Source organism: Echiichthys vipera (assembly GCF_963691815.1).
Source record: "Echiichthys vipera genome assembly, chromosome: 2".
Classification (NCBI taxonomy): Eukaryota; Metazoa; Chordata; class Actinopteri; order Perciformes; family Trachinidae; genus Echiichthys; species Echiichthys vipera.
In genome coordinates this window covers 15,720,187-15,732,747 of record NC_139827.1, presented here as the reverse complement: position 1 = coordinate 15,732,747, position 12,561 = coordinate 15,720,187, and the positions used below count along the sequence as shown (strand labels likewise).

General features: G+C 38.7%; 1 protein-coding gene across 2 annotated transcripts; it reads left to right on the top strand.

Moving 5' to 3' along the window:
• Positions 1–463: 463 nt before the first annotated feature.
• znf207b (zinc finger protein 207, b) lies at positions 464–10,910 on the top strand. Of its 2 annotated transcripts, XM_083938036.1 has the most exons (11): positions 464–592; positions 1,140–1,266; positions 1,421–1,559; positions 1,873–2,058; positions 2,922–2,997; positions 3,191–3,252; positions 4,137–4,276; positions 4,653–4,751; positions 5,891–6,139; positions 7,084–7,240; positions 7,646–10,910. In XM_083938036.1, exons 1-11 carry the CDS (start codon positions 552–554, stop codon positions 7,795–7,797), a joined length of 1,428 nt encoding a protein of 475 aa, XP_083794162.1. In that variant the 5' UTR covers positions 464–551; the 3' UTR covers positions 7,798–10,910. The 2 variants fall into 2 exon arrangements, with proteins under 2 accessions (XP_083794162.1, XP_083794163.1); XM_083938037.1 differs by lacking the exon at positions 4,653–4,751.
• The last annotated feature ends 1,651 nt before the right edge of the window (positions 10,911–12,561 follow it).

Sequence of the window (12,561 nt, the reverse complement as noted above, 5' to 3'; positions counted from 1 at the left end):
ATTCTCTCCAGGAGGGATTTTCCATTTGCTGTCGAAGTAGTTCCTTATATGTTTATTATAACATTTATGGCTTTTAATATGTTTTCCATTAATAGAAAGTAACGGTTCCAAAACCTGCAATTCTTGTCTCTTAGAGTGACACTTCAGATCAGTTGAAGGATACCACTAGGTATAGCATTTATTACTAATTGATATTCTTTATGGGTGACAGGAAACATTTTAGATCTAAGAAATTCCTCATAACTGAGAAATTGAGCTTCATTAATTTGTAGGTCTGCAAGAAAAATGATATCCCTATCCACCCAGTGTTGTAGATATAAGGATTCATTCTTCCTGGTTATGAATTCATTGTTCCTAGGCATGCAATCCCTGTGCACTTTAATTACGTCTTCTGACGCAAACACTCGCGAGACTTCAGAGCCTCTCAACAACAACTTCCTCCATCAAGCGCCATTTTCGGCGTCGTTACGGGACTACAGCATGCTGTTGTCAAACAGATAATACGACTGGTGTTTGACGTTGTAAGATCTGCTTTTCAGTGTTAATTAAAAATGGGGCGAAAAAAGAAGAAGCAAATGAAGCCGTGGTGCTGGTATCCTTTTGACTTGATGAGAAAACGCCAACGTAGAAACGCGAGAGGTTGGACGTTAGCTCGACACAAGGAAAGGCCTGAACCAGCCTTTATCGGTCTGTGAGCTAACGGTAGCTTATTTGTTTGGCCACTGGGCGCTAGTTAATGTTCTTTTTGAAGAATTTAATTTCTTCCTGTAATTAATATCCGTGCAATGTTTGGCGTCGAGTACATTCAGGAAGTAGCTTTGGTAGATTGCGTTTTGTTCATAGTATTGAAAAGAGGCAGGTGGTATTAGCTCGCTGTTAGCTATGCACTGATGATACAGGGAAACGTTTAAACCCGGGTCTTACGGGTGCTGGAAATCCTTAAACACTTGGGTTTTAGTGTGGTATCTTCAATATTAGAAAAGCTGTTTATCCGAGCCGTGTACCTTCACTTGTGCTCATCTGTAACTGTTCTTAGACTTAAATAGTAATTAGGATTCTGGCTATGTTAAATTATATATATGTCTAGTGTCTTACTTGTGTTTCCTGCTTCAAACACAATCCTTAACTCCTTACTTAAGGTACTGTAATCGAGACTTTGATGATGAAAAGATCCTAATTCAACATCAGAAGGCAAAGCATTTTAAATGCCATATTTGCCACAAGAAGTTGTACACAGGCCCAGGCTTGGCTATCCATTGCATGCAGGTGGGTGCATTTTCATTTATGTTGGTTCCCGAGTTTTAAATGTATTTGGTTTTATAGTTCCTGTAAGTTTTTGGTCTAAAAGGGGCGATTAGTTCCCAAGTGGGCAATAAATGCACATTGCTGCTTATGACAAAGGCTCACTTGTGTGTTTCAGGTGCACAAAGAGACAATTGACAGTGTCCCTAATGCAATACCGGGGAGAACAGACATCGAGCTGGAGATCTATGGTATGGAGGGGATTCCAGAGAAAGACATGCAGGAAAGAAGACGAACATTAGAACAGAAATCACAAGGTTTGTAAAACGTGTACTTTTCTTGATTTGAATAAAAGTCTAGGGTACAATAACTTCTTAGATTTTTGTAATAGTATTGCGTATTTTAAGGTTGAGATATCTGGTAATGGGTAGCATTATCATGTGGTATGAGCAATGAGAGGTTGTGGAACGTAAATCCTAGTGAATTGTACTTCCTGTGACTACTTTGTTTCTGAATGCTGTGTGCTTACATTAAAACCAACCTTTGAGATTTTTTTTTGTTGAAGTTTATAGCATTTTGTTTAAGCGTCACAATTACCTATAAGTATGAGGATTACCTTTCTGTTTTCAGAGAGTCAAAAGAAGAAGAACAATCAAGACGACTCCGATGAGGACGATGACGATGATGATGAAGCAGGACCATCAGTTCAGCAGGTTGCTGCTGTCCAGCCCCAAGCAAGCTACGCTGCTCCAATGGCACAGCTTGGGATGCCTCCTGGGGCTGGTGCACCTGGGATGCACCCTGGAGGATATCAAGGCAAGAAACCCTTAGTAAAAAGCAGATGTTGGGTATCAGCACTGACTCAACTTGACCAAAAAGAAAACATTTGTAACTTCACTTGGAGTTAGGGCCCTTTCACACCCACCTCATCTTTGATCTGGACGTTCAGACTTTTCCATTTGATGCAAACTAAAATACAGATGTGAATTCTCCCCTGGACCAAGCAGCTATTATTTATCCGTGGTTGATTTTGCTTAAACTGTTATAAACATTGTGGATGGCTCAGACTTTCAGACAAATTAAAGGAACTTTTGGTTCGCTTCCATCATATTATAAGAATAGCATAAAGGATCTTTTAAGGATGGTCGAGCGAGACTGACAGAGGATGCGCTCAGAGCAGACAGGTGTTGACGATCAGAAGCAATTTGCAGTAAAGTTTTCAAGTGGTAGTAAATGTATGTATGAACCCAAGTAGAGCTCCTGTGTCATGCTTCTCAATGCAACAAAACAAAATGAGCCACGGTAGCACACAGAGAGAGGGGGAAGCTGAATTTTTGTGACATTTGGTTTGAAGACTTTATAAACAGTCAGTTGGAAAAATATGTATATTTTCTGAGATTATTTGAGAGCCCGTCTTCAACCAATCAGTTGCAAGTATGGGGTGCTTATGTAGGTGATGACGACAGAACATAGGTATGTTAATATAGTTCTTAAGTTGTCTTGCATAATTGCAATGTGAAACCAAAACTATCCAGATCAAATGTATACAATGTAACAAAACATGGAACCGGCCCCTTAGATTCCAGTGACGTCTCGTCATGATGTGTAGCTGCCTGTTTGGAGTAATGAAGTGTTGGTTTGATAGTTAACAGAACATGTCTACTGACTCATTATTACAGGAATGCCTCCGATGATGCCGGGTATCCCTCCAATGATGCATGGCATGCCTCCTGCTATGCATGGAATGCCTCCAGGGTAAATGATCTCTCATTGACTGTGTTACATGATACCATTTCAGATTCAATACGATTTTCTTTGATTCTTTAGTAATTGATTATATGCCCTTACAACAACTTATTTGTTTTGGTATATTAATTAGATGTTATTTTACTGTAGCTATAGTAATATCAAATCATTATTATTGTATTGGTCTTATTGTTTTTTGCAGCATGATGCCAATGGGTGGAATGATGCCTCCAATGATGCCAGGGATGCCCGGTATACCCCACGGTGAGTTGTGGTTGTATTTTGGGTTAGGGTTAGAAGAGAACCTTGTCACATATATGGATTATGCGTGTTTGTCCGTGATATAATGTGGATTTTTTTCCAGCAGTATCTTTTGCGTAGTGCAAGTGTGCAAGCATGATCTAAGAAAAGGGGGCCACGCCACTAAAATCTTACATATAAAAAGTTAATGCCCTTGTATCTAACCTTTCTTTAAATTCTTAAATTATAACCATATCTCAAGAAGTATAACTCAGATTCAGAATGACATTGAAGTGCCAACGGATAATTTTCTGTCTCTTCCATGTAGTTAACAGCAGCGCTTCACTACTTTGCTACTTCCTTCTTACCTTTCATAAAAACCCTAGACATATAATGTTAAAATAACGCTGCATCACTGCTTACCAGAGAGCATTTTCCTGAGAGGCAGGCAAGTCAACAAAACAGCTTACAACTAAACAAAATACCTTACAGTAACTTTCATCAAGTAGCATCAATGACGGGCAGCCATATCCAGCCTGACTGGCTCAATTTGCTTGTTTTTTGAAAATCAATGGACAGGAAAAATGTCATTATTGTCTTCTTCAGGCTTTTTGTTTATAAACAAATGCAGTGTGTCCTGTGTTGCTGGTAACATTAGCTCAGTGGAAAACAAAGAGATCCCTTTCTGGTTGTCTTTGCAAAGACAGCACCAACAGTATCACTTGGGAGCGCTAGCACGGTGGAATCTTGTCTGTTGGCACTGTTAAGGACAAGCCCTAAGAAACATACATTGGTTTTTAAAATTCTCAATCCTTCTGTGTACTCTACTTGCTTATTTAGCTCTTGATATGTTTTCAATGTAATGGTGTGAGAGGGGTTAATTGACCTGTTTGGGTGGGATTGTTTAGGAATGCCACCTCACATGGCTCCAAGGCCGGGGATGCCCCATATGGCCCCGGCTGCCGCAGCAGGAGCAATGCCCAGTCGACCAGCAGTACCAGTGGCTCAGCCCGCTGTCACCAAACCTCTCTTCCCAAGTGCAGCACAGGTGGGCACCATGTAACCTCAACCCTCGACTACATATTCACACAGACTTTTCAGAGGGTTCAGTGTTTCTGTAATCCTATACTCTTAATCAAGGTAGATAGTTGTCATCATTGCATGTCATTAACCCTTATATATGGTTTCTTATGAACACATTACTCAGGGATATTATTCTATTTCCAAACTCTACTGATAGCTGATGTCCTGTTTCCTCATTTTCTGTAGTCAGCAGTTCCTCTTTTTGGCTTTCTCACTACCATGACATTTTTCAAAGAAGTGTCACTATTATGTAGTGTTTTTTGCTCTCATAATTGAATTTGGTTAAAGTATTTGAACATGTTACATGCAAATACTGTGATCTCCTTTCCACCATGCTGCAGATGAGCGCTGGTGTTCACAGCAGCACCACAGCTGTTTCCTCTCCACCTGCAGACCTTCAGTCTGCCTCTTCCCAGCCTCCCTTTCCTAACATGCCACAAGTACGCTCACAGACAGGATTTGGACTTGGGCTGAGGCAGCTGCATGTTGCTTATTTATTAACTCTGCCTGTAAATATTCAAGTTGTAAACTAGGCTGATTACTAACAGTATTTGCCTTGTGCATCAAAACTAGAATGTTGGCTGTAACATGGGTGTCAGGATAATTATCTGACAACAACAAAGGGAAGTGAAAGGACTGAAGAACACTAATTAATTTTCAGCCTTTGATTGTGTAAACAGACTAATATTTCGACACTACTGTCTTCATTAGTGTTTTCTTTTTTTCTATTCGGATGAAGACACAGTAGTGTCAATGTCTTTTTGCACAATTCAAGTCTTCAAATTAATCGTTGTGAGCCAGTCCTTCCTTTTCACTGGGGAATTCTCTTTCATGGAAGCGAGAGGCACCTTAGTCGCATGTTGCTGGTGGATGCACAGGGAACCCCGCTTCAACAACTGACTTACTGTCTGTGAGCTTTATAACTGTGCATGTGCTCTAATTAACACAGAATGAAGTGCAACAATGGATTTACATTTATCCTATTTTTTGCATCATTTACCCCTCCTAACCTCCGAAGCATGAATTCTGCAGCAACTGCATCATGCTTTGACTCTGCAGCAGTGTGTAACACTGTCAACTTTTTTGTCCCTCATCTGAATTCTAAATGTCTGTCCATTGGTTATACTTGTGTCTCAGGATTTAGGTTTTACCCGATGATTAATTGAATATTTTGGTTGCAGAGTTTAACTCATTTAATGCAAAATCTGCACTCCAGTTGATGTAAATTGTGCACGTGTGAAGGGCAATTGTTTTGTTCCGCAAATCAAAAAGACTTAACTGATTTATTGGAATAATGCAATTATTGAAGTCAATTTGATAAAAAATTTTCACATTTGAACGAGAATCCAAATATTAAATTAGATTCAGAGTGGCCAAATCATGACTAAAATTGTAACTGAGTGTTTAGAAAAGGGAGACTATTTTAAATTATGTCGGAGGGGAGGTATATTTCTCAAAGTAATCTGTTACACAAGATATTGTCACAAACATATAATCCACTGAGGATTTTAGCATCTTCTTAAAGTATTTGCAGCAGTTTGGACTGTCAACCAGTTACTTATATTGTGTCTTTGTACAGGCCCAGCAGAGCACTTCAGGAGCTGCAGCTTCAAACTCCCACAGTACAGCCGCCTCCTCCGATCCTCCCAAACCGACATTCCCTGCCTACACCCAGCCCTCTGTCTCTTCTTCCTCTTCCACTTCTTCTTCTAACCCCTCTAGCAGCGCTGTGGCCAAACCCCCAGCCACAGTGGCCACCAAGCCTGCCACCCTCACCACCACGAGTGCAACTAGTAAGTTGATCCATCCTGATGAGGATATCTCACTGGTAAGTTGCTTGAGCTTTCTATTTTGCCCTTTTCACAGTAAGTAATGACGGATGCATATAATAGCACATTTATTGATGAATGGGTTAGTGCAGTATTTGACTTAGTCTGGTTTTGAATATCAATACATTAGTCATCATGAAGTTAGATATGTATGGGGTATCCGCCAAGCGTTAAGATTGTTTTATTGTAATTTTTACTTGTTAGTTTATCTTTCGAAAACTCTGTTTAAATCAGTGGGTTGCACAATGAGCTACACTCTGCATCAGAAAATGTCTTTTAAATAATTGTCCAAAAGGTCCAAATAATGTTCTCTCACAGAAACAGTCCAAAGTTAAATCAAAAAACACTTTCTGGTTTCCAGCACAACAAAATAAAGAATTTCAGTTTGTTTAAATCTGTTTTAGTTGTTTTTTGTAGGAGTAAATCATCTTCTCAAACGAAATAAGAAAGGATCTCTGATAAGTTTCAGTTTAGTTTTTCTCGTTAGGAGTGTAGCGTCTTCCCAAACAATTTAAAAAAACAAGCTTTGAACAAGTGAATCTCCAACGCTTTCTGAGAATTGTAAACACGCAGCGATGTAGACAATATTTACATGCTGTCGTATTAATAAGATAAAAAACATAAGGCTTTTTGGTTTGTTTACTACTTGGGATCCTCAAATTACCTCTGTTGTGATCTGACGCTATTCTGAAAATACAATTAAATAAAGTTAATGAAACTTTTAAGGGGGGCAGGGGGTGCCGTTGGGGCTACGGGGCGTCAAACACTGTGGCTATGTTGAGGGATGATTCGGAACTTTAATATCCTCAGTGGGAAATCAGGGCACGCCAACTTTGGAACCCAATTCCTCGTTATTTTTGTGAGTTTTAACTTTGTACTGAAGGGGTATCACAGTGCTTCTTTTAGTCTGAATCTTTGCTTTGTGTATTGTCCCTGCCAACAGGAGGAGCTGAGGGCCCAGTTGCCCCGTTACCAGCGTCTTGTGCCCAGGCCGGGTCAGGCCCATGTGGCTGCTTCCCCAGTGGTCGCTGTGGGCAGCATAATGCCCCCACAGCAAGGCATGCCACCACAGCAGCCTGGCATGAGGCATCCCATACATGGTAAGAAAATCCTTGTTGGGAAATCAGTATGTGGGAAAATGCCCATTAGATGTTCTAGCTTAACAATCTAAACATTTGTATGTACACTTTATCACTATCTTCCTTATTGTTAATGAATGGATTACCTCTAGATCAGGGGTTCCCAAACATTTTTAAACCATAGCACTTATGGCACATTAAGTTGTTTAAAAATTAGCTTTTAGTATACGTGTTAATGTATGTTGTGGATATGTGAAAAGGGCACATTCAAGCTAAAACTGGGTGTTGCGTTTCTCTTTAATTACTTGATTTTAAATAGAACGGTACAGAATGAATTCATATAAGCTGAAGGTTAATAAACACCACCTTTTTTTATCCATTAGAATTGCAGCATTAACATATTCTGCCTCTCTGTGCTGTCTACAGGTCAGTATGGAGCACCTCCTCAGGGCATGCCAAGCTACATGCCTGGAGGGATGCCTCCATATGGGCAGGGTCCTCCTTTGGTGCCCCCTTACCAAGGAGGCCCTCCCATGGGCATGAGGCCTCCCGTCATGTCTCCGGCTGGACGCTACTGAACCTGCAAAGCAGCCATCACATTAGGTTTGGGGTTAACACCTTTCTCTCATCCTTGTGCTTTTTCAAACCTAGCTGCACGCAAAGAGCAGTAAAACCAGTGGCGATGAAGACAAACATTGTTTGTTAGAGCACATGGACATTTAATGTCACATCTTTATTGGAAAACAGCCAAACACCACACAAATTCCTGAAAGCTATTCTGTTGTCATTTGATTACATGTGAGGATATATTTTTTCCCCATAGGTTTCACTCAGGTTTATAGAAGTGAAGTGTGTTAAATGATTCATATTTCTTTTGAAGCTGCTGGAGTTACATGAACGTACCAACCCCTTACAAAGGCAAGTTTCTCTTGTAAACATTTGATAATTTTTTTTCTTTTTCTTTTTTTCTCTATTTTTGGTAGATTGATTGAGGCCCTCACAGCATGCTTAGGTGCTGTTGGACTTGCGTCCCCAACCTTGGTTGGTGAGGGTCTCAGTGATAAAGATGATTCCAACTAAGTAGTGTTACAAATTCACGACTCATCAGTCTCTAGCTTTATCCTTATTTCAGGTTTGTTTTTAATGTTTTCTGGTCAAAAGGGTACCTGTGTGCATCCTTTGTAATGTTTTATGAATCTATTGTAATAAAATTAATCTTGAAATCCAATGCTGGTTTGTCCTGACGTGCGTGGTGAGGTGAGTGATAAAGGTTTGTACTGGTGTTCTTATCTAAACTACTCTGTTTTACAGGATTTCATCAGGTCTTTAAAAACCAGGTTTGCCATCATCTATTTTTTGTGGAGTCCATCTCACAATGTCTTGATAAGACTGGTTATTTAGGTATAAAGGAAAATACATTTTCATAATTTCAGAATCTGTATATCAATTCAGTGTGTTCAAATCCAGTGTACCGCCACCAGCCCAAAGCTATGATGTTGGCCAATTTCTTGTTCCAAATACTGCATGTTACCTCATTATAACGATGGAAATAACTCGAATAAATACAACTTGTAGATATAGAACACTTACACCGAAGTCAAAGAGAAACTAAATTTAATTCCTGATACCCTAATTTTTTTGTCTGTAAATATATACCGGTAATCCAAACATGCATGAATGCTATGATAATGTTTGTCATAACTCATAGTCATGTCCCAATAATGCATCACAGGGGACGAGCAAAACAACAAACCAAACGATACAGTAGCTCTGTCTTAAGTTCCAATATTCTAAAGTGAATTTTCTTTTTTTCTTTTTTCTTTAAAGGATGATTGAGACTTAACTTTCATTATTTGAACTACAAGGATGGTTTATTTATTTTTTAGACTTAACCACAGTATTTGCAACTGATCACAAATTCAGTGGAGTGGATTGAAAATATCAAAATGGTGTTTTTCAGATGCTGACATGAACTGCCAAATGGTAGCTACAATTCCCTGAATGGCTTGTGCATCTTAAATGTAATGACATTATCTAAATAGAAAAAAAACCCTGCAACAGCAAGAAGGGGCAGTGGTCACAGGGGGACCCTCGCCAGCACGGATACCTAACAATATTTGATGCACATGAAAAAATAAACACCCGAGTCTCAAGAAAAGCTGCTTTGCTAGGTTGGTGTTTACTGCAGAGCTATTTTGTATTGATGGGTGGTGTTTTTTTGTTTAGTACATTCTTTTTATTCTCAATGTTTTGCATAATCAGCCAGTATCATCTCCAATGAGCCTATTTGGGAGGTTGCTGTACAGAGGGTAATCTCTTCATTCAAAAATGTCGACAACAGGCACGCAAATTTGAGTCTTGCGTGCACAAAAGGATTTAAAAAAAAAAGCAATGGTGGTTCTTGTAGGGTTTTCCTCTGCACATATCACTTACTGTTCTGTATTTGTTTTTGTTGTCTGTAGCCCATCCATATCAACCTTAAAACCCACTCAGCTGGCATGAAAGGTCAGTTAAACCCAGTAAGTACCTGATGTTTATTATAGTGTGGGACTGTCTTGTACAACTGGATGCTAGGCTTTGTATTACGTAATTTATGGTTTAAATTATGTTAAAGTATATAGTAACAGTTGTTGAGATATAAGACTCTGCCTTAAGTAACATGTTCATTTCCTTTTAATTATTAAACGGTGCAAAGACTTGGGCATTTAAATGTAAATGTTGAATTTTTATGGTTCTGTCTGTTATAAAATGAACACGGTCAGGTTCTCATGGTAGTGTCTGTGTTAAGGGTCAGTTCATCTGAATGATGGTTCTGTCACTTTTCTCTTGTGGTATCTAGCATCGTGGTTCCCAACCTTTTGGGCATGTGACTCCTTAAAGGGTTCTTTCACTTCCATAAAGTTGGGGGTCTACACATATTGGATCCTGCATTCCCAACAATACAACTCAATTGCACTTTTCATCAGACCTTCCACGCCTGGTAAACACCCATGTCTTTCAAACCCCTCCAACCCGGACTTTTTGACAATAAAAAACTTTATTTGTATAGCATCTTTCGTACAATAAATGCAGCACAAAGTTCTTTACAAAAAGGTAATTACATGATTAAAAATCAATAATAAAAATAAAACCCAAAGATGAAATGATATACATATAATGTGCATAAGGTGAAAAAAAAACATTTACATTACAGCATTCAGATATACTGTATATTGGTCATGCTTGCTGGATGTTCTTTGGCTAAGATGATGATTTATTTGAACTATTTGGAGAAAAAAAAAAGATCTCACCTACGTCCTGCACTTATACGTAGCAATGTGTCGTTTGGCTTATTTGTAACCAACGCACTTACGGATATCGGGACCCTTCCACTATCTATCTGTTTTTGCAAGGGCACCGCCGCTGCATCCCAGGCTTAGCTCCACCCAAGAAGATTGTGTTTGGTCAAAAGAAATGCAAACAGCCCAGACTGTTTTCCCAGAAATCTCTCAATGTAACCATTATCAGTATGTCTAGATGCCACCAGAGATGAGCAAGGAAATAGGGTTATTTTTTTTTTTTTTTTCAGTTGAACTGACCCTTTGCCTAAAAGCTCAGAAGTTGTTGGCAACATGTACTTATGTATTAAAAGTAAGATGATCAATTTAGCAGCTGAGCTCTTAACCACTAGTATGTAAGGAAAATGTTTCTTTAACCGGGATAAAAGTTAAAATGTATTCTATCCTATGTAGTGCTCTGTTGCCGATACCCGGTCCTTTTTAAAGTAGTATTTTCAAAACTAATGTTTTTCTGACCTGTAAAGAAGAATTGTCCAGAAAGTAACTTGACATTTGAATAAAAAAATGTTACACATCACGTCATTTTATTATTTTATTTTTTTTGCCACTTGTTTCCCTTCAATTAGATTCAAACCTGAGGTGAAACCACTATTCTGAAGCTTCCAACAAAGTATGTGTGGATGTGTGGGGCAGTGCACCACCTAGTGGCATATGAGGAATATCATTGACCCCTCAAACAGATCCCACTACTCCCCATGACAGTGTTAGACTCAGTCTGGAAAATGTATCGTTTATAATATAAACTAAAATAAGAGACGAAACCAATAATATTGATTATGATGTAATATAAGGAGCATTAACCTACTCATTTGGTCTGTTAAGCATAACTCATTAAATGCTCACTCATTTAAAACTATTTCAACAATGTATCAAATCACAATTTATTTTGTTCTGTATTTATGAAAAGTCCTTTTCCTCATGTTGAGTTGTTTTATTCCACATTGATCATTTTTCAAAACATCGCTTAATCTTTACAAATGTTTTAAATAACAGCAACATAAGATTGCACTTTTGTCTCTTAATTCTTTTTTTTTTTCTTCCCCTATCAGGTTGTTTGCATACATTTACAGGAGTTAGTCATACGTCTTTTTAAACTTGAACTGTGGTTGGATGCATCAGTGAGGCCAGACACGCTCTACATAAATTATGTGTCTGAGACTTCATAAACCTCTTGCTTCAGAGCAAGCCCACCCAGCAGAAGTGACAAAGCTTCATGAGCACTTTCAGAGGCACTGGTAAACAAAATTTTAGTTCGATAAAACGGATTAAATGCACAACGATCTTTTAGCTGCAGCCTCTCAAACTGCAGCACACTTCTTAAACTGTAGCACTAAGTAAACAATCACTCAAACAGACATGTTAGACACGCTATTGTTATAATTGTGGTTTCCTGCTGGACTAGTACAAGATAAATGAACCACGGAGGAAACTGTTTGCTCTGAGAGAGAGAAATACTTCGAATCTAACTTGACGCCAGAAATTAAAGTGATCAAAACACTATTGGCGATTTATTCCTTAAAGATGTTCGTTGCATAATATAGTATTCATTATTACACCATGTAATTATGAATGCATTCTATGATTAGGCCTATCAATTTCACTGTTCATCTTATGCCCATTACTACAAATAAATGAACAAGTTGCACTTTTTTTTAAATGACTCATGCCTAGCAACAGGGTTAACCACACCTCAGAAAGGTTAAAGTTTCTTTGCTCAGAGTTCTCTTAGTGTTTCATGCCTAATAGTCATTCTGCCCAAGCATTGATGTTGAAGCTGTACTTGAAACTTGAATGTTTTGGCTGTCAAGTCTTTGATCAGTCGAGCCGCAAGTTCACAGTTTTTTTGACAATGAAGTTGGATTCAAGTCTTTTGCATGATCCCTTTCAGTCTGCAGGCCTTTTGACAAAGCTGACATTCTGTCCACTGATGCGAATTATCAACAAGCAGCGTTCAGGAACAGATAGTCAGTCATTTCAAAGCTATTTTGTTAGTGGAAACTATTT